Genomic DNA, 23,171 nt, shown 5'->3' on the forward strand with positions numbered 1-23,171 from the left:
GGAAAAATTTGCTCTGCGACATGTATTTATCTGAAGTGTGGGAGGCTGATTTTCTGTCTCCAGTGGGAGAGGAGTAGGAAAACTAATTGCTCTCCCTGCAAGGTGAAACTATGCAATTCAGTCATGTAATAATTTTAGATGCAGGGATGAGGTAGTCAGCAAAAATGGTTGGGGTGCCCTCAAGCTATCCAGACTTCCTGCTTGTGATTGGAACACTATAATTTGAAACAACTCTTAAAGTATTGCTTGTTCAAAAAAAAAGATTGCATGCAGGTGGGGTAATTTTAGGTTTCCAATCCTATACAGTAACATTTATAGACAAAGAGCTAATTAACTATTGAATATATGGTGGAGTATTGATTATGCAATGTCATTCTGTCAAGATTGGATATTCTCTATTAGAGAAATGTACACCTGTTACTTTTTAAAGAAATGTTACAGTCTGGACACTGAAATAAATGCTACTTGGAATGCCATGCTTTGTACTATGTACAGATCAGGTGAAGCTATTTTAATAATTTTGCCAAGTATTAATGCCAGATAATTTCCAGAAGGTGAAGGATTCCCATGAGAAAGTCAAGTGTTGTACCACAACACGAAACAGTTGTTAACGTACCTTAAATGATATTAACTGTCTTTTTTTGAATTTGTTATTTTTGAGCTGTTCAATCTCTTTTTCTTTGTCATCTACAAATATAATTTTGGAAAGCGTTAAAATTGAATTTACGTGTATCAATTAAAAGCAGTTCCTCCCTGTTTAATGTGACCAACTCCAAAGAATATAGTGTTGCTCTTTGATCAAAGTAGTACTACCTTCAGTATTACTTGGATAATGCTACATGCTCCTTGGCATCATTGTGCAAGTGGCATATGAGAGCAACACAGTTTTTTTACATTTGTGCCTAATTTTTTTTTTCTTTTCTTTTTTTCTTTAGTATGCTTGTCCTTGTTTTTCTTTTTTTCATTTTTTCCCTAAACCCTTGTAATCTGCATATTTCCATTCTAAATAGAATTGTCTGCTCTCCACTGTTCCTACTTGTGTGATACAGAAATAGTTGTGTTGTGGTTGGTACATCTGTATATACTATTTAGATAACTATCCTGAAGATCATAAAAGCTTGGAAATCTACTTCCAGACAAGCATTGGAGAATAGTCTCTGAGCTTTTATATCACGTAGGATAGGATACATCTCTTTGCTTTGCAAGTAAGTGTTCTCACATTTGCTTTCAAAACAGGGGTATGCCTTGAAGTTACTTATTCATTTAATTGTACTGAGTTCCACTAGTCCTAAAATGTGTGTCTAAATGTTGAGACTGCTGATTCATAAGTTTTAATTATACCTTTTTATGTGAATTGTTTGCAAATGGCTTGCCGTATACTCAAACTCCTTTAAAATTACATGAAATCATTTCATAAAACAAAAAGCAAATACAATATAATGTCCAGATTAATTGCATTTGGTTGGTAGATATAGCTCTAGTTGGACACAGAAGAAATCACTCACAGATTAGTAATTCCCAACAGGCATTTCAGCTGGGTAAAATGTGTATACTTATAGTAGGGTATGGACACAGCTTACCAAAAGGATCAGTTCAGTGATATCCTGAATCAGCAATAAACAAACATATCAGAATAGTTCACACAGTTTACTGGCATTTCACAGTTTATATGCTGCCACATCTGTAATAGTTTCTGGAAGCTGTGCATACTAAAGATAAATTTTTTCCCCTCTTTATTCAGTCAGTACTTAGTGTTATCTTGATGTTTTGTGGGTTTTTTGATTATTATTAAAATTGGAACATTCACATAATAATTTAAAAATCATACTACTGCAGAAATTTTAATAAAGAAGGTTAACCAGAGAAAGGTTTTGTAAAGAAAGCATGAATTATATACACCAGAGAGTTAAGAAATTATGACATACTGCTGGGTTTTATTTCTATTTACAGAATACTTTCTCTTAGATTTAGAATGAATTTTTCTGTGATAATATCACTCTTTCAAGCTTACTCAGCATTAACAGATACTGTACTTAGATCAAAAGGACAGACAGAGGTTTGTATTTTGATTTACTTGATCCCTTGCTGCCTTGGTGGTGTTTTTTGTTGTTTTTTGGGTTTTTCAAAGTTTTGTTTGGTTGGTTTTGGTTTCTTTGGTTTTTTTTGTTCTTTTGGGTTCTTTTTTGGTGGTTTTGTTTTTTTTTTTTTTTGTTTCTGTTGCTGCTTGTGTATGTGTGTGTGTGATTTGTTTGTTGGTTTTGTTTTGATTTGGGTTTTTTGTTTATTTTTAAAGTATATTTTAGCTGTCCTGGGGAAAAAAAAAAAAGCTTGCTATCCTAAGCGCCTGTGCCAGTTATGTCCTGAAATGATGTGAACCTTTTATCCAGACAATATTGAATTTGCACTAATTATCCATATTATAATAGATTTCTGCTTTTAGGATTTTTTTTTTAAATGCAGGTGTTTCTAGTTGCTGTTTGAAGTGTTCTTACTAGCATTCTGATATTTTTAGCTGCATCTCTGAGGATGGGCACTAGCTGAAGGTCCTCCTCACATTTATGACTGCAAGACTCACCTGCTTGATTACTTGTCACTAAAAGAGAACTCTTTGGCATCTGGTTATCTGGATACCTCTGTTTTGTCTGAAACTGGAAGAGGGGTGGTGTTTGAAGAGCAGTACTTGCAGTATTGCTGAGACCTTACAGTTCTGGCTTTTCCAGCCTTTGTAAGTATTTCTTTTTCTTAGATGGTCATCAAGTGTAGAAGTGGATACTTCTCTAGAGGGAGGACATGGAGAGAACATGGATGATGGAATTAAACTTGGTTTGTAGGAAGCACAGTAGTAGATGCAGTGCTCTGAAGCTGGCTCTGAAGGGTGTTGTGCAACATCTGCATGTGGTTCATTGTTCATGGCAACCTTCTCTGTAGGAGCTGAAGTAGGAGGTGACAGCTCCTATTGCTAAGGCTGTGCGATATTAAAGGAACTATTGCAATTCTAATTATGGTGCATTCTGGAGTGAACTTACAGTCTTCCATACCTACGTGGTACCAGGTATAAGCAACTAGGAATTTAGATATTTTTATGCCTTAAACCCTCAACAATTTCTCTTTGACTTTATATTCTGGGAATTTTTGATGCTCTATTGTGTAAACTGACATAACCTCTGAACAAGTCGATTTGTTGTTTGACTTTTTTTTAAAAATTAGTTATTTTGATTTCTATCTCATGGAATCTCTTTAACTTTTCTGCTGTAGTTGAGGAAGAGCTGTTACTTAGATTATGCATGGTCAGTTATCTGGTTCACTTAAGTTTCAGACAGTTAGTCATTAAACCATAGCAATTGGAAGAGGCAAATGCTTAGGAACTACCTGTTAATTTACAATGTTTGTAGGTAGGTAAGTAGATAGATAGATGATAGATAGATAGATAGATAGATAGATAGATAGATAGATAGATAATTTGTTCATACATATATGGAAGTGTATATGTACTTAAAAATGCCAGCTGTTTGAATCTGAGAGTGGTAACATACTTGATTGTTAACAAATTTTTTCCCAGCTACTTTCAGAAGATTCTCATGGGTCCTAGGACCACAGGAGGCATTGCTATAGTAATTTAAAAATGTGCCCTCTAGCCAGAAGAATCAGTTGTATGAAGTCAAGAGTAAAGTAAGAGGTAATCCATCTATCTAGAGAGAAGTTGGTCTTTTTCACTGACCATAAACAAAAAGGTATTCTCACAGTTCATGTAAATCTCACCTTAATCATCCTTTTAGCTCATTTTAGGAGCTAGCAACAATTACCCACCATTCTGTCAACAGCAGCTTACTGGTTATCTCTGCAAACATAGGGTTTTACATCTCTGAGAAGACAGTAATTTTCTGTGGTTTTGTTTGCCTACTGCTAAATTTAATGGAAGTTTAAGGAAAACATATTCTGAATGAGGAATTAAAGAATTTTACATGGATTGTAAGACCAATGACATTGGATAAGACGATGTTATTAGAGCTTTGTATTGTATCAGTGCATACTTTGATATAAATGCCCCAAAAGATGTCTAAAGAATCACAACAGTAATGGAGGTGGGAAATACAAACTTAAGGGAATGAAACATGCAGAGTAAAAGCATACATGCTTCTCAAACATGACAGGGTGAAGAAAAAAGGCCTGTGACTTCAGAAGCTTTTCAAGTGGTAGTAACATTAACAACATTAAAATAAATAACATTAGTAAATAATAAATACAATAATTAGAATAAAGAATATTTTGCTTAGAAAAGAAAGACCAAGTTTCATGTTTCTAAATCTGCTAAAACACTTTTCTCGTATTTGTTTATGATATATGTCCATTTGTGTATGTTTGTTGGTCATCCTTTTAAACCATTAATGCATATACAAAAGATTCCCTTGGTTAGACTGTTAGTATGCTGCTTAGGGAACAAAAAGTTTTGTTACATGCTGAACTTAATGGCATCCAAACTTCTCCTAAAATTAATGGAAATACTCTTGCTTTTTAATTTTGATTATTGTTGTGTTAGATTGTGTCTGAAATAGTTTAGCTGTTTTGCAATCAAAAGGAATCTTTCATTAACTTCAGATATTTAATTTTGTTTTCAAATCCAGACTCTGCAGCTGTGTATGTTCTCAGAAATCCACAATGAGAGGGATAAAAAACACTTGAAAACACCTAAAACTGTCTGGGATATGAAATACTGCAATAGTATATGGAGGTTGACTGAAGTTGTGATTAGCAGTAGGATCATTAGTGAAGCATCTTGATTTTGCTCTTCTGCCACTGATTTGAAACTTTTCATGAATTATTTCATGTTTGTTTGCCTTGTAAATGAAATTAAACAGACTTAATACTGTAATGTCGCTGATCTTAAGGAGATATTATCAGGGTCTGCAGACATTATTCCTCTTCCCATATCAAATATGTAAACTCCAACATAAAAAAACATTGTTTGGAAGTAACAGTATTTGTATTGCTGCACAAAGGTTTGGAATCTATCTCAAAAGGGAGAAATGACAGCCACCTATAGTAGTAACTTTCAGAATTCTGGGTACCTCATGTGTTCCTGAGGACCCTCCCAAATTTTATTACTCAAAATAAGGATTCAGTAATACCCGTGTTCGTGTATGTGTGTGATGTTTGGTTGCTGATGGTAGGTTTTTATTCCTCCCACTGTCATCAAAAGATTATTAGAGTTACTATGATTATTTCTGTAAAGGATCCTGAAACTGCTTGGCTGACTTTCTGTAGCCTCATGATTTGGAACTAGTGAGGTGATTCAGAAATACGTGTTTTGGACCCAATCTTCCATTTGCTGTAATTTTGGAAAATTTTCAGTAGCCTGTGGAGAAATTCTCTTGACCTGTGTAGTTTCCTGAACAAAAAGTTGAGACCTTACCCTATTTTCTAGCTCATCATATTCTATTCATTCTACTCTACTATTCTACTCTACTATTCTACCCTTTCTTGTTCTTTTAAGTGTGTGGGATTTGCGTTTTGTTTTGCAGAGCTTTTGGTACATTGTTTTTTTGTTGTTATTGTTGTTTGTTTTGCTTTCATTTCTGTTGGGTTTCTGTGTGTGTGTAAAGTGTATTTAGCAACTAGAATAATGCTTTTTTTACTATGTGGACTTGCTTTTGAAGCAGTTTATTTCTGCCAAACAAGGTAGTTGAGGTAAACTACAGTTTGAAGGAGAAGAAATACCATTTGACACCACTGACTATTTCAGATGGATTTTAATTATTACTTCAGCTTTCTAACTTCAAACAAATTTTTGGACTTGTTGCAAAAAAACTGAGAAAACTAAATGAGAAAATGTCAAGATAGAACTTCTTCATTTTTTGAAAACAGTAGTGATACTACATTTTCCCAGTTAAGACTAGAGAGATACTAGAGATACTAAACTGTTAGCTTTATACTTTCTATAAACTAAAGAAAGCCTTTTCAGTTTACAAGGATAGCACTGTTCTATTCTTTTTTACAGAGGCAGGAGAGAAACAAAGAAACTAGATTTTTACCAGGCTAAAATATTGACTTCAGGCAAACAATTTTCAACTTCTAGCATATATAAATTATTGTGTTGTATGGTAAAAGTACATATATGAAAGACCTCTCTGTTTTCTCTCAGACAGCTACATGAACCATCTCAAAAGACTGCACTGTAGTTGTGTGGCAAAATGTAAGAATACTTAAGATATTTTTCTCTCAGCCTTGTTTTTGTGATTGATGGATAGGTTGACAGATCATGTTTTCAGACCCCTTGCTAGTTTGTCAACAAACTTAGACTTGGTTTTGATTTTTATTTCTACTCAAGTAGATTACTGTTTAGACTGTTCTGATGTTGAGATGTTTAATCTGAGATTTTTAAGGAAGCTAGTACTATTTACCAGGTATTTAGCAATACTTCATGGCAAACATGTTAAAATCACTTGGAGCAGCCCATTGTAGTCATGTAATTAATCTTTTGTCAGTTTTAGTGTGGTGAGATTTCTACTTTTATGGAGGAGTTTGATGTTTGTGGTTAGTGTTTTCTGCTATGAGCAAAACCTGCTAGTCCAGGTTTTGACACTGGTGCATATGTTGACTGTTTCCTTTTTGAAATAAAGAAATAGGAACAGCTCATTAAGAATCTGCTTTCTGCTTGTGAAAAAAAGTTGGCAGTAGTAGATAAGTAATGAAATCTTCAGTGGGTGTAGACAAATGGCATGAATTGAAAATTCACTTCTATGACTACAATGAAAGTTTTTGCAATTCACTATCAACATGAAAACATAATTTAAAATTGCTTATATTGGGATTTTCTGACACCAGTTGTGAGATCCTTTTAAAATACTGGTTCTAAAACAGTGGGACATTTACAGTATAAAATAGTAGTGGTAGTACATATGGGCAAAAAGACTGAATTGTACTGGGGTTTTGGGGAGCATGGTTTTTCTGTTAGTTGCAGGACAAGTAATTGAAATTCACCAGCCAGGTGAATTCTGTGCTTTCATTTTAAATCACAGCCTTATTCAATGAACTTTGCAGTCAGAATTTTTCTACCTGTATTCTGTACAATATAGATAAGAACTTGGGTTTTGGAGAGCAAGGCTGGTATTTTAGTTCTTTTGGCTATTAATGCTAATATAATCAAAGCAAGATTAAAAGAAATTCTTAAATCATCCAGAAAGAAACCATCTTTCTTTTGGTTATCTGATTTATGATTCTAAGTGATTCTCTGTTCTTCACAGTCTAGTTTATTTCCAAGGCATTGAAATTTACTCCAGCTAATTTTTGTTGAAATATTATTGCTTTAACAAACAACAAAATCAGGGAACTGTCCAAATGTATTAAAATTTATATGTCTGTTTTAATAAAGATGAGCTGAAATCTGCAAAAATATTTTAATATTTTTTCTAAATTATTATAATTAATAATAACTGGTATTAGTTTGATATTATATTAGAATGCATCAGTAAAACATGATTTTACAAAGTTGAAGGAGCAGCCTTTGGAATTTTACAGATAATGGTATTGTTTCATGCTCTCTGTATTCATATGACCTTTTCAAAATTTAGAAGTATTTTGCAATTTTAGATTGCTTTATTTTTGAGCCAGTTTAGAGATAAGAATGAATTTCTGCTGCTTACAGATCTTCAGTGTCCATGGTCCATGATCTGAATAATGACCTGTATAGAATGAAAGAGAAGTGTAAAAGTTTGCTGCCTTACCAGACATTTCAAGTGAGACTTGCCTCTCACTTTTATACAACGGGTAGTGATACCTATTTCTTACAATAGCTCTAATTGATAAAGTTAAGCAAGTTTTTCCTCTTTCCAGGTAGGAAGAGAATATTTACATGACCTTAGGTCACTTGTGTGGTTTTGGAGTCCTTTCCTGGCATAGATGCAAAGAAAATATTTATTAAAAAAGGGAATGTGTCTAAGTAGTTTGGTTCACTGACTAGAGAACCTATGTGCTTTCACACTCACCCGTAGGAAGAAGTATACAAAACAATTCAGAAGAATTGTAAGCATTAAATAAACTGGGATTACAGGTATTATTAAGTCGAGGTCTCTCAGAGTTTCATAAGCAATATATTTATTAATTATAATAAAAATATATTTATCTGTTATATAAGAAAGAAATAATTGCATATCCACCTTACAGTTTTACAGTAATAACATTTTTTGAATAATTGCTATATATAAAGTAAACAACATATAGATTTATGTACACATGATTTCAATTTTCTGTGTATCCCATCTGCTGTCATGTCACTTTCTGCTGATAAAAATTCAACAGGTTGTTTAGATTCTTTGAGAACACAGTGGAAACACTCTGGAGAATGCTCCAGAAAGAATTGCTAACAAAAGCAGCTGCATTGATTAAGAGATAGTATTTACCAGATTCAGTCACTGCATTTTTCCTTGTTTGAAAGATGTGTAATATATCTTCTAAATTTAGCTTTAGATCTGGGTTGTTTTTTGTTTTGTTTTTTTTTTTTTTAAATCATGTCAGGCTTAGGAAGTGAATATTTGAACTGCAGATAGTTTCTGTGAGACAAGGGCAAGCTCTGCCAGCAGAGCAAACTGCATCATGGTCTGTCATTCACACTTCAAGTAATTGAATAATAAAACCGTGATTTTACTCTGACTACTGATGTAAAAGGTTTTGACTCTAATACAAGTGTCTTCCCTGATTTTTTATTTTAAATTTTATTCTGATGATTTACGGATGTATAAGAAAATACATCTATACATCTGTAGAAATACACCTGTGCAACTAGATGTATCTTGGTGTAAAAATACAGATTCATTACACATATATTCCACGCATTACAAAAAATTTGATTTGGTGTATGACTCAAATGAGACATGCTGAAATCACCTTAAGGAAAAAAAAATGAAGCTTCCTTTTTAGTTCACAATTTATAAGAAGAGCAGTTCAGTTGGTGTGCGTGCACCGTGACAGGAAAAGGTTTTTTTTTTTTTTTTTTTGCTAGTTTTTTTGCTAATTTAATTTCGCTAATTGGTATATCTTTTGCCTAGTAAAACGTCTTAAAGAGTGTCAGGGGGAAAAAAAAGAGTCATTCAAATAGGTTCTGTTTTCAGTAGTCTGATAATTAGACAGTCTGATAATTCCTACTTCTTGCAGATGTGTTGCGTATAGATAAGTGTGATGAAGACTAACGTTACTTGTTGTAAAGTGGATATCCAGTGTTTTCAGGATGTGGAAGTGAGAATTCTCTTTCAGATCCATTTTCAAAGGAAGTTTACTAGTGTTGTAGTACTCAGTAGAATATCCCCATGACCTTTCTTAAAGGTGAGTTTTTGTTGGTTTCTTTTTATTTATTTTTTTAAATTAATATAAAGACCACTTACAAATTTGGAGAACCATCCTTTGAGGCAGTAGAGGGATCAGCCCATTTGCCTCAGCTGCTTGAATTAAATACAAAGATTTGTTTAAATGTTAACTGACCTTTCTGTAACTAAGTGTTACAGTGGGTGTCTTAGATTCAGTTAGGATTAGGGTCCAGTATTGTGTCTGTGTCAGGAAAGAACCCTTTTCAGGAGTATTTATGGATACAGAGTTTGCTCATGATTGCAGACCCATTAGTAAGCCATAATAAACTTCCATGGATACCTGTGAAGTGATAGCATAGGAGTAGATACAGTTGTATGTGTGTGCAGTTGGATATTCCTACAGAAAAGTAGCATAATCTTTCTTTGTGCTTGTATTTTACTCTCTTATATAGGTGTTACCTCCAACATATATTCACAGAGTCCAGCCTCTGTTTTCTAAAATAAATTTTCAAATGTGCCTAATTTCTGAGGGATTTCAGTGTTTCAGTTTCTTGCATCTCACTGTGAGAAAAAGGTAGGAAGGGCTGAGAGTGACAGCAGTGATTGTTAAGTTAGAAGTCTGCTTAAGAGAAAACAAAATATGAAAAAGAGCAGTGTGTCAGTACATCATTTTTTTATTACACTTCTGTAATTAAACTGTAGCAGAGCATTGAAAAAATGATAGAATTGTTTAAGACATTTAAATAATATCAAAAAATGGGAATGTGAGTAATAATATAAAATAGCTATGAACCTGTGTGAGAGTCAGAACTGCAGAAATTATTGTAATTGATTTGATTATGATACTTCGCTTTAAAGTTTAATGAGTTTTGAATGAAATTCCACATTTCTACATTTCTCAATTCTGAGCAGTGATCTGATTTAACATTTTACATACTGATCTGAAGTGTGCTGGATACCAAATTCAGTGCCAAATTTGATGACTGCTTTGGCTGTTGAGCAGATGTGTTTGTTCAAGATGAAAATGAAAAAAAATTATGGTGGATTGTAGGAACAAAAGAATTACACCAACGCATTCCAGTACCTTCCAGAATCCACAAATAAGATGTAAAACAGAGTCTTATATGTAGATATTTATGTATTATCTTATTTATGTAGATAAATTCAAGCCATCTTCCGAAATTGTAACTTTTGGTACCTTAATAAATAAGTGTACATCTTTGTCCTACATCCCAAGTAGTCTCTGACACAGACTGGTGGAAGTTTGGTCTGAAAATTTGGATGTTCCATTACAACATTTCAAATAAAATTGTTTGATGTGGAAGTGTCCATGTGGCCGTACAGTGGTTGTGACATGACTAAATTAATGTATCAGGGCTGCTTATTTTCTGACCTAAAGATTATGCTTAAATATTAAAAGAAAAAAAAAAAACCAAAAAAAATATGTGCATTGGTTAAAATGCAAAAATAATGATTCAAATTTCTTTAATATTTCATGGAGAGCTGACTTGCAAAAAAAAAATTCTTTAAACAAATTATTTTATTTTTAGTTCCAGAACTTTTAAAAAAGAAGTGTGCACTAATGACATAATTTGTGGAAATACTTGTTTCCACAGTGCTAATAACTAGGACATGATTGTGATGTGAATTTTATAAAGAGTAAGGTAACAGTCTATGTCCTTTGGACTTCAAAAGACTCATCTGCAGGTACTGAACAAGACCACCTTTATGGAGTTTAGATTTTGTTTAAGGTGTAAAACATCCTCTGCTTTCTTCCTCCTCTTGTCCTTTAGCCTGTGACCTGCCTGTTACTATTTAACCAAGCATGGATAACCTTGTGCTGGCATCAGTGGAGGAGAGTAGGACTAAGGAATTCTGGTTTTGGATATCAAGGGGTTAGAGATTGCTTGGGATACATCCCTGCATTTTCTCACTTAATCCAGTTGTTTCTGTTGTCCTAATTTATAAAAAATAAAATAATATTTTTCCTGTATCTTCTAGCACCTTCATTGAGTAAACCATTCAAACATCAGCTCAATAGCTGCATAAGTTTCTTTAGTAGAAGACCTCTTAAAATTGAGGGCTTGATGCAGCGTGCAGAGCACTAAGGAAAGGAAATACTTACAGTTTTTTCTCTTGAATTCTAGCCCTTGAAATCAAAGACACTTTCCCTACCCACTCATTTGCTGTTAAGCCTCATAAAAAATGAGTCGCTTTTCTTGGCAGAAGGTGGTTTTAACAACAATATGGTACACATAAGAGAGAGTCTGAAACATGAGCCCAAACTTGGACATGCCACCAATGTTTTTTTGGTCTTTATACATACGCTGCTGAAGTTATGCAGAACATCCATAATATGTACCTTTTTTTACAGTTTTTGTTTTTTCTTTCACACAGAAGAAGTAGGATTGGAAAATTTTTTGGAAAATGTTTTGAAAAATGTTTCTGTTTACTAATGACAAGGTCCCAAAGTCATTCACATCTGTATACTTCAGATGAGGCTTTTCAAGATATTGAAAAATTGTTTACAGCTGGCTGCACACCCTGACAGTTGAAAATAAAACTCCCATATCAGTCATAACTAGCAATTCAATTTAACTTACGCACACTGAGAGCAACAAAATGTAGTTGCTTTCCAAAGAGGCGACAGTGCAGTCAGAACTTCTACAGCTGCCTTTCATGCACTGATAATTTAAAAAAAAAAAAAAAATCAAAACAAAATCCCTAACTGGAAAATACACCCTCCCTTTATAATTATCTATTTCAAAGCTGTAATCGAGCATTTCATTATAAAGATGCTAATCAATCCAGAACAATACTCCTGGGACTGCACATACACACAGAGACATATCAGTTATAATAGAAATGCTGCAGAAACTTTACTGGGTTTATAATACTTGCTCATGCATTTCTGTTGTGAAAGATGAAACTCCCACAAGTCCCTTGCAGTGTTCCAAGCAGAACATCAGGCTCATCTATAGCCTTTAGATGTATTGAAAACTAGTCCTTTGTTATGAGTATAACCAGAATGCACTCATCTAAAACAAGAAAAACCAAAAAAACCCAAGAACAACAACTACGACAAAAAAAGTTTCCATTCATCCAGCCGGCTTCTTAGTTAAAACTAATGACTGTGAGTAAATGAAGCCAAAACTGGAATTGTCTAAGTTATGTTAGATTTTGTTTTTAAATTATTTAACATACCATTATTTGTAGCACCCTCTAAAACTTATAGAGATTTTATCTCTGTGAGATAGTGCTAACACTGCAGAGGAATGTTTGAGCCTTGAGTTCCCACTGCCAGGTACAGCCCTCATTCATAGTTTAATTTGTACAGCCTTGGGATTTCATTTGCACAAAAGACTGGCAGTCACAGCCTTGTGTTTCATGTGGAATTTGAGTGTCACGTGGGTGACATTTTTCTGGGGAAGGAAAGGCATAAAACTTTTTCTGCCTGTGTTTGGGAAACAATGTTGATAACATGAATGCTAAAGGTGCTAGTAGACAGTAAGATTATATGGCACATTTCCTCCAAGTATTGTAAATACTTTTGTTTAATGTTCTAAAAAGAGAATTAATGTAAGATGAGTCTTTAAAAGTCTTCTGGTACTTCTGTGTGACTATCCAAAAGGCTTAAAGTTACTGTAATGTAAGTTGATGGTATTTTGTGCAGAACATAAGGGTAAAATTCTAAAATGTTTTTTGAAAGCCACTTATATGAACTTTTAAATATTTCATTAGACTCAATATTTTCTCAATTGGATTAGTAATGAAACTAGTTCTCTACTTTCCTTAGTTCATTACTTTAATTTCATCATGGCTAAATATGAAGAATTGTGTAGCTGAAGGTTAAACTCTTTATATAGCAGTATTCATAGCAGTATGTTTACTGAATACTACTTTCCATCAAGAAATTCTGGAAATGAAAAAGCTGAAAGCAGAGAGAAAATGCAGAAGTTCTGGAAGCCTTTGTGTGTGAGGCAGGGATACTTCTACAGCTATATACACTAGAGTTTAGATTTATTTTTTCTCATACCTTGTATGAAAATAATGTTCATTTGGGTGGTAGCACAAACCCTCCCTTTGTTACTGACAACTGACAAAAAGATGCTGCAAAAGAAGATGAAGGTTACACAATGTCAGTGTGTAATTAACAATTAGGTTAGAAACTATTAGCTTGTTGCTAAGGCCAGCAAATTTATAAGAATAAACTCACAGTTATTTTTTTCTTTAATATCATCAACCCAAAAAAGATGTGTGCTCGGGAAGCTGTTGCAGAACTTGGATTTGAAACATTCTTGCGGAAAAGTCTCCTGAGAAGAACATAAACCCAGTGAAGAATACATACATATTGTATTATGTATATATATGTATATGTATATATGTATATGTATATAAATAAATAAAAAATATACATATATTTTATATATGTATATAAAATACATAATGCATTTTAATCTATTCTAGTACTCTGTAACAGAGTTGTAAGAGGATGAACCACAGGCCTAAGAGGGATATTTTTTATTATCATGTTCTTGTAGCTAAGACGTATGAGTGCCAAGATGCCTGGGCAAAACAATGTGAATGAAAGCTCTGAGTATGGGAGCTGCACCACTTCAAAGTGCAGAGAAAATCTGAAAGTCAAAAATGAGAAACGAGTGCATGTGTACTGGTTAATGCTTTGTACAGCCTCTGATTGTTAGGTTGTTTAATGTTTCACAGTGGAAAAATTTTGTTGATCTCAGTTGGCTTTCACCAGATCAAATACAAGAGGATTAAAATTTCTGCTTCTCACTCCCCATTTGAAGGGAATTGAAGGAGAGTTTCTATGAAGCACCTGAAATGCCACTTCAAGTGGCCCTACTAAGCCACTCATTTCTTCTAGTTACAGATAAATCTATAGTAGTTAACAAGGTCTGTAAAGAAAAACATGCTATGAATCATGTTCTCTGGCTGATGATTTTATGATTTTATTTGGTATCAAATTGGCTTGTCAATATTATGACATTACTTTGCTGTCTACTTGGTACTTTCCTTAATAAGGAAAATTTAACAATAAAGTATCTATAGGTTGTTGTTGCCTTTTAACTCTCTTTTTCAGAGATTATAAGGTTATTTTTACTTTTTCTCTGAGTGTAGTAAAACATGCATTATATTTTAAAGATACTTTGTAGTTGTCATCTTTATTCCAAAAGAAGACCATGCACTATTATGCCGTATCTTAGTATGGGAAATGCATAATGCTTCTATTGCTTCAGGAAGTTTTTGTCTTTTATTACCAAATAATTTTATAATGCCAACTACTTTTGAAAAATAACCATTTCAGCTCTCCATCTCTTCCTCTAATACGATTGTATTGCCATCAGCAACATTATAATAAAGTGCAGTCAGGCTAAACTAGCTGCAGCTGGATTGCTGTCCTGTGTGTACTGCAAATTCACTGTCTCAGTCAGTCATGCTTCAATCTGATCAGCCAACAAGTATATTGGATAGTTCTGAAACAAAACCATTAAGTGAAAAAGAAAAAGAAAAGCCATAAAAGAAACTATTGCAGAGAACAGAGAAAAATTGCATTGTAATACTGAAGTTAGATTTGACTTCTTAGCTCTGAACTTGCAAATATATTTCTAGTTTTATTTTAATATCTGTGTTACGTGGTATGCTTCAACTAGCCTGATCCTAAAAGTGAGGAATAACTTGTATTTTTCACAATATCCCTGCTGAAAAAGATACAGGAAGGGCAAAATTCTCCTGAAAATAAGCTGACTGTTTAGATAAAAGCCATGTTAACGTCTGTGTCCTGTTCATAGCAGCGGAGCTGTAGAATCATTCTTCTTGCTAGGTCATCCACATACCTAGCTCTGTGAAGAAGCAAGCCACAGACAGATGCCTCCTTGGACAGTAACTGAGGTCTCAGCACTCAGCTGCTCATGGTAGAGTCTGGTTGCCTTTGCTAGCTGTGCTTTTCCGTAGACTGCTGGGAGCGTGTGCTTGAAAGCTGGCTTTGGAGACCCTTTTCCTGGCTGACAGGATGTGGTACATGGCACAGTGGCTCCAGGAATGTGTTTGCATGTGTCTCACCTGCTCAAGAGGTGGCAGCTGCACAGCTCCGGTGTTGTTCAAGTAATGTAATAGACAGCCAAAGAAGAGTAACAAACTGTGCATGGCAATGTAGTAGTAATGATACGTTCTTTCGCTTTTTGTTACTTTGAGGCAAATAAGACAGAAATCAGTCTGCAGATCTTTTTGCATAAACATAGTCATTGTATAATTCTTAAACCAAATTTCAGAGGAAACAGTTAATAGAATCATGGGATCTAGAACAACTTACGTTGGAAGAGACATTTAAGATTGAGTCCAACTGGTAATGTAACACTAAGTCCATCACCGAAGCATGTTCCTAATCACTGCCTGTCTTTTGAATGTCTCCTGGGCTGGCAATTCAACCAACTTCCCAAGGAAGACTCTTCCAATCCTTAGCCACCTGTTCAGTGAAGAAATTTTTCCTAGTATCTGTTCTAAACCTCCCGTTGCACAACTTAAGACAGTTTACTCCGGCACTGTTGAGAAGAGCCTGATCCCCCACCTGGCTGCACCCTCCTGTCAGGCAGCTGTGGAGAGTGATAAGATCTGCCCTGAGCCTCCTCCAGGCTAAACACCCCCAGCTCCCTCAGCTCTCCTCACAGGACTTGTGCTCCACACCCTTCCCTAGCTCCTTTGTCTTTCTCTGGATGTGCCCCAGCCCCTCAATGTCCTTCTTGTACTGAGGGGCCCAGAACTGGACACAGGATTTGAGGTGTGGCCTCACCAGTGCTGAGTACAGGGGGACAATCCCTGCCCTGCTCCTGCTGGCCACACCATTGCTGGAACAGGCCAGGATGCCATTGGCCTTCTTGGCCACCTGGGCACTGCTGGCTCATGTCCAGCTGCTGTCAGCAGCACCCCCAGCTCCTTTTCCTGTGGCAGCTTTGCAGCCACTCTGCCCCAGCCTGTGGCACTGCCTGGGGTTGTTGTGACCCAAGGGCAGGACCCAGCACTGGCCTTGTTGAGCCTCACACCACTGGAGGACATCAATAATGAGTGACCTGGTGATCCTAGACCCCTTAGTATGGATTTCACCTTGTTTCTCTTCTGTGGCTGAAGAAAGAGTGAAATAACAGCGTGGTCAAGATATGTACCTTAGCTCTCTCTTTAGTTTGTTTTTTTTTTTGTAAGCTGCTGCTGTTTTTTCCCCATTTCTGTCTCTCTGTCTATCTTTCTGTTTTCTTGGGTGTTTGTTTTGGTTTTTTTGTTTTTTTTTTTAATTGATTCCTTTCTTTTTTGTTTGATTCATTTTGGATTTTTGTTTGTTTTTTTGTTTATTTGTATTTTGGTTGAGGTTTTTTGTGGGTCTGTAGATTTTTATTTTAGCAAGTGTCAGAATAGAGTTTGCTTTCTTTAATTGTTTGTATGGGCAAAGTCAGAGCAGGACTACTTCAGGGTTAATGTATGCAAATAATTTACAGGAGTCAAGACAGGGTATTGGCAGAGTTTGTGTTTGTTCAGGCAAGAAGTCAGTTTTAGTGGAAGATCTTATATTTGTCTGCTTATTATCTGTGGCTTTGTAATATGGTTTAAATTATTTCCATAGATTCTCAACAATACATAGCTTTCATATCCATAGACAGATAACATGGTATGCTTTTCTCATCTGGCAAGACTGTTTCCAGCTTAGCACTTCAGTCATTGCCAGCATGAAGTCTTTTCCTTGAGCCAGTATTTGGAAATCACTAAGTTAAGAAGTTAGGCAGGGTTCTAATGAATTGTTCTGCCAAATATAAGAAAAGTTCTTACGATCTGCAGAAGTGACTAAGATGGCAGAAGGTTGTAAGGTTTGAGATATCTGTCAATTTACAACTGGTACTTTATTCCATAATTTAGAATGGAGCTGAAGTTTTATAAACATCAGGCTAGGCAAGGGTAGGGTTTAAGATTCTGTATGAACATAAGTCTTTTTGTAAGCAAAAAAACAGAAGCCTTTAAACAACTTTCTAAATGAGAAAAACATCCCAGTGATGTGATTCCAAGATCATTGAGTTGATTTATTCCCTAAATAATTTAATCTATTTCTTCAGTTACCAAAAAATCTGCTCTATTTTTCATGGTAACAGAGGAATCTTTGTTGAAGTCTAAAATAGAATTACAGTGTAGAATTGGATTGATGGATTAAATTGTTTTATTTTGGCAAAATTCTACCTAGCACTACAACTTACTTGTGCTTTTATAGTGATGCATTTCAAATGCTTGCATGACATCAGAAAGGATAGGTGCTCTTGAAATAACTGTAACAGGGAGATTCAGCAATGATAGACAAGCATTAGGGTGTATTGTTATCCAGAGACTGATAAGACTAAACTTTTGAACACTCAGCACAGCTGTCCTTCAAATTTCCTTAATCACGTATTTGTATTTTGGATTTTGTTTAAATAACAGCATAATGAAACGTGGAATTTTTCCAGCAGGTCAACTATGAAAACATTTATCATGTTTAATCAATGAAAGAGCAGGCAAAATATGGAACTTCTGCTTCTGCCAGTTGCCCTTGTTGCTTTGGAAAATACATTTAATTCTCTTTAAAAGACATTGTTTTACCCAGAGGTATTTCTGAATTGAATTTGATTAAAGAGCTTATGAGAATTAATTTTCTGCATTATTTTCTATTCCTTCCAGTAATGATTCAGCTGTCAGTTAGTTTTTTATGCAAGGAAGATTTTTCTGTGATTTTTAAAAAAATTTTCTTTTGTACGGAGGGGTCATGATTGATATGCAAATATTGGAAGAATTTGCACCTTTTCCATCACTAGTAATATTTTAAATTTGTTTTTTATATTTCTTCTCTTGCATTTCCATGGTATTAGAAATCTGTGGCTTGGAAATGGATGTAATTATGGATTGCAGATGTGATGAATGAAGTGTCAAAACAGAATTTCACCACAGTCTTCTGTTTTAGTCTTTGCTTCCATGTATTCTTAGAGAAACACCATTGTTTGGTTGTTTTTTTTTTAATATAAGGTATATCCAGTTACTTTTCTAAGGGAAAGTATAGAGGGTTTCTATGGGAAGTCCTTGAGACAAACCAGAGATTATCATAAACTAAAATCTTATCTCTGAACAATTTAAAACTTTGGAAAAGTTGAATCAGAAATCCTGTTTGTAGCACAAATGAACTCTCATGCCTTCATAATCCCTTCCTTCAAAAATTTTGTAAGTTACTTTTTACTTTGTTATTTTTTTCAATGTGGCTCCCTGAATCTGTTTACAAGTTCTTTTTTATCCATGTTCAAGAATTTTCTGACAACTCCTCCCTGCTGAGCTGAATTTCTATGTTAGCAAGCATTTAAATGCACATTCAGGGATGGGAAAACAAACTGATTTTAAAAAATCACTGTTTACTTTTCTTTTTTTTTTTTCTTTTTTTTTTTTTTTCCCTAAAATTTGCTCCCTGTAGCTGTCTTGAAGCAGGAGCCATCTTATGAGTACCGTGATAGCACCTAAAAATTATTTTTGCTACTAAAGTAAACAAGACTGCAGTGAATCATTTTGGTGTTTATATGTTCCATTCACCCAGTTGATCCTTTTGAGGATAATTGGTGCACGTGCCTGTGCCCTGGTACTATCATCTGCTGTGCTCCTGCTGAGGAGAATTCTTTTTTGTCTGTATTGAACACTCTGGTGAGCTGCACATCTGCACCTTTACTGATCCTGTTAATAGATACCACTAATCAGGGAAAATCTATCCTCTTACTTACTGGTGTGTTACTGTTAGATGTATTACCTAGTTTCATAGACAGCTCTTTTAGAGATATTGGGAGAGTAATTTTAATTATTTAATACATCAGTTATATAGCACTTAGCCTAAAATAATAACAGCTTTTAGTAAAGTTTCTTAAAGAGAAATTTTTTCCAAAGAATGTTGACCTCTGTATAGTTATTGTGATCTTCTACTGGCAAGAAATCCCATCTTTCTGCCCTGGTGCAGTGTGAATGTGGTGATAGGGGCTGCTAAGACGGTGCCTCACCCAGAATCTATTCTGCAAGGCAAGTATTGGTCCTGTGATGACAAGGTTAGTGTAACCTGATGCTGCAAATACTGTTTGTATTTTCACTGTCTCTGGTACCACACTCAGGAGGTAACAAACCATCATCAGGAGGAAACAGAAAAGGAAAGGAACTTAATTTAATTTTAAGAATTAATAATGCTTTAGATGAGTCTTTCATTGTGGAGCTACTAAGGTAGCTTGATGTAGAAGCTGATAGTTGTCTCGAAAATTTCATTTAGTCCTTTTAAGGAATTACATCTTCCTGTTCACAAATAAGCCAGCAGACCTACGTGATACATTATCAATGTTGGTACAGTTATCAGGGTCTGAATTAGCAGGGTCTTTGTTTCCCCTGTGGGTAAAAGCAAGGTAGGCTTTTGTGGAGAATCTTGATAGCACCTGAATGTGTCTTGCCTTGCTTCTCTCTATGTTACCACACCATCCATCACCTCCATGCCTCCATTAACAGTGTATCTTCAACTTGAAAGAAAAACAATTCAATCACCATCTTTGTTCTAGTGCTTGTGTTTCCTTAAGCTAAAATACTAGAAGTTTGCTTAAAGGCCTAAGCAGGTTAAGAGGCAGAACAAACAACAAGCAGAGTCTTCTGGAAACCGTGGTGTATTTACCAGGTTAGCTAAAGTCATGACTCTCAGAAACATGAAAGAAGGGGAATACTGAGGACTTTAATTTTATGACCTGAGTGATAATGAATATTACCTTCAAAGCAGACACAATGAGTGCAGTATTCCCAAGTGGTTGCATGTGCATTTAGAATGAGAGAATGGAATGAGGTTTCACTAAAAAAAAAAAAACGGAAAAAAAAAAGCTCTTTTTTTCTTTTCAACCTTTGCCAGGTTTTGTGATACATCCCTTCATTTGCAAACAGCTTGTAGAGGATAAATGCATATTCACATATCAGGATTTTAAAGTTTTAAAATTCCTCTTTTCCCCAAGCAGACAGTAATATTTTTCCTGTTAGCCACCACATTTAATATTTTGATGGGAATGCTTGAAATGTATGAAAATAATGTGCCCCAGTGCCCCATTTAAAAACTGCTTTGTAAAACAAATACCATTTTTCCCCCTTCTCTGTTCCCCTTATTAATTATCAGTGTTCTGCCCCTGAAAGGACTAAGGGAGTACTTAGTACCCACCTCATTTCTCTGTTCACCTTCACACATCAGCTAGTGTGGTTGTGTACTAATGAAAAGATAGTTTTGTTCTTAAGTGAGCTGCCTTTAGAGATAGGGCTCCTCTGTAACTCCTGCATTCCAGAAGAAGCAAAATAAAAACCACCTCTTCTTTGGAAGTAAATTTCATACATCTCCATCTTTGTGATAGTTCTGGAATCATTACACAGCAGTTGGCTCTGATACGCTTGCACAGACACAAATTGAGTCCGACAGGACTGGTGTCTCATGGACTTTGCTGTCATTTGAAATGCTGGCATGAAGATGGTAGCGATGAAAGGGGAGAGCTGGTGCCTTCAGCATTTTGCCTATGAAGATTTCTTAGGCTTGTATTTTTTGGTAGCAGTAGCTGATTCAAAAGATAATTTTACAAAAGAGATTCATAACATAGCAAAGATTTCTACCAGCTGCTCATATCTTTTCTTCCTTGAGTAAATTCTTTTGAGCATTCCCCTGTAGTGAAAATGAGCTCTTTATGCCACCCACAAAACTGTAAGATCTATTTAGTGGAATAATAATTAGTATACTTTTTTCTCTGCCCTCTTGGTTTTCATCTGTGCAACATGGAAGCCACTTGTGTGGTAATGAAGAAGGTAGAATCAAACTTAACAAACCTTGTATGTAAATATAATTGCATTTCACGTTATTTTAGTGCCAATGTCTATGCTCTTTAGGGATATGTCTAGTATTTCCTGTCTGAGGGGGAAAATATTTTTATATTCCTTAATTTCTGTTAGTGTAGCATATTTGGATAAGGATAAGACAACTGTTCTTTCAAGTCAGGTACTTGACCTGTATTTCTACCAGTGTATCTTTTTCAATTACACATTGTAATAAATGAGATGGATTGAATTGAGATCTCAGCCCTTTATTCAATGCCAGATTTCTGTTTTTCTATTAGGCATAATTCAGATATGTACAGGAAATCACAACAGGAATTTTAACCTTTGAAAGTTGCTGAACTATACAATATGTTAATAATATGTTCTGAAGTAGATTTTGTGATGTTATTCTGACCAGATGCCATGGCATCAACTCCCTGTTTGCATGTGGATTTGTTAAGGATATCTAAGCTGCTTTGATTACCTTCTTGCAACATGAGTTCCAGTGATGTCTTAAACCTCATCAACAATACTCGTTTCTTTGGTTCAGAACATGCTATTGTCCTGACTGAAGATGCAGGATATGACAGTTGTTTGATTATGTGGTAAAGGTACACTAATGTGTTGTAACAGTGCTAGCATATACTTATGTCTTGGATCTTCTTGTATGTACCAGTAACATGAAATTAATTATGTTTCTTTCCCTTTCTGCCTTACCCTTTTGTCTTCTAAAATTGTTTTGCCTCAAGTTGTGGTTGCGTAAAAAGAAGAAAAGAAAAACTCTGCCTTATTTTTGCTAATTGTATTTTTATCTTTTCACAGGCTCTGAAAATACTTCCTCTGAAATTTCAGGCTGGACAGACTCGCAGTGGCTTCTAAGCCAGTGAGAACAAGGCTGCCAAAGCATGCTGGTGCCAACCTGTCGGATGATGCACGTTGTCAGGCCAATGGTGGTGCTCCTGTGCTTGCTACTCTATGCTGATGCTGAAAGTAAGTTTATTATTCCTTTACGCTTAGGCCTTGGCCATCATGAATAGTTTTGTTTTCAGCTGGTGATTACTGAGAGTCTCGGAATGAGCTTCCGTTTGAGGCATTCTTCAAAAACTTCAAGGTCCTTGCTAGATCACAACCACTGTCTTAAAAGGATTGTTTGTGCAACTTTCTTACTCTTCTTCTTAATGCCCATTTTCTTAACCATGGAGTCGTTCATGCTAACATGGTGGAGACACAAAATTACACAGTCAAAACAAAGACTAACTTTGCTTACCAGACATTGGTCAAATACCTTAAAGACATCTGCCATTCTTTGAATATTTCTGTCCTAACTTTGATTTAAAAAAAACACATCCCACTCCCAATTAATATCCAGTCCAATTAAAATTCCTGTCCCTTTGTAAGTGCAGCAACAGCTGTTCTAATGTATTATTTCTGACAGCTGTCGCGGAGTACAGTATCCAAACAAATCAAGCAGAACTGATGACTTAGTGGCTGGCCTAGACATGTGACAATTCAGTGAAGAAAGGCACCTATGTTTACTTGTACTGAGGGGAAGCTGCTGGAGTTTGGTCAATTAGGTTATCTATTAATGGGAAGATAATATCTTCTTTTTAATTAGGAAGTCATTAGGTCTGCCTTGTTTACATGTGTTCCTTCTCCCAGCTGTCCTTTGGCTTCTTGCAGAAGTAATGTGCAAATGAGAAAAGCCATTTGCTTTCCACCTGTTGATCTGCAGGTTTACTGCAAGCTGACTGTTACCTCTGGCTACAAGCTTATTGCTAACATTCACTTCATTGAGGGATATTTTCCTACTTTTCTACTAGTTCCTGACTCTATGCAGACACATGACCAATCAGTAACTTTTTTTCAGCTCTATCTTTAGAAGACTTCTTTGGTTTCTTACACCTCTGTTAAATTAAGTAGAAACACAGAGTGTTTCTTTCCTTTAGTAAGGCTGGGTGAATCAGTTCTCAGTACATGCATACAGAAGAACTCCTTATCACA

The 23,171-nt window shown here is 35.2% G+C and overlaps 1 protein-coding gene across 2 annotated transcripts in view; it reads left to right on the top strand.

Annotated features, from left to right (window-relative positions):
* The window catches only part of PTPRD (protein tyrosine phosphatase receptor type D), a 354,920-nt gene that overhangs the window by 58,390 nt on the left and 273,359 nt on the right, over positions 1-23,171 (top strand). For both annotated transcript variants that reach the window (XM_056514163.1, XM_056514162.1), the window contains exon 2: positions 21,993-22,160. In XM_056514163.1, the coding sequence (XP_056370138.1) occupies positions 22,076-22,160 (85 nt within the window). In that variant the 5' untranslated portion in view covers positions 21,993-22,075. The remainder of the gene's footprint in view (positions 1-21,992; positions 22,161-23,171) is intronic.

The sequence above is a fragment of the Oenanthe melanoleuca genome, chromosome Z (assembly GCF_029582105.1).
Source record: "Oenanthe melanoleuca isolate GR-GAL-2019-014 chromosome Z, OMel1.0, whole genome shotgun sequence".
Classification (NCBI taxonomy): domain Eukaryota; kingdom Metazoa; phylum Chordata; class Aves; order Passeriformes; family Muscicapidae; genus Oenanthe; species Oenanthe melanoleuca.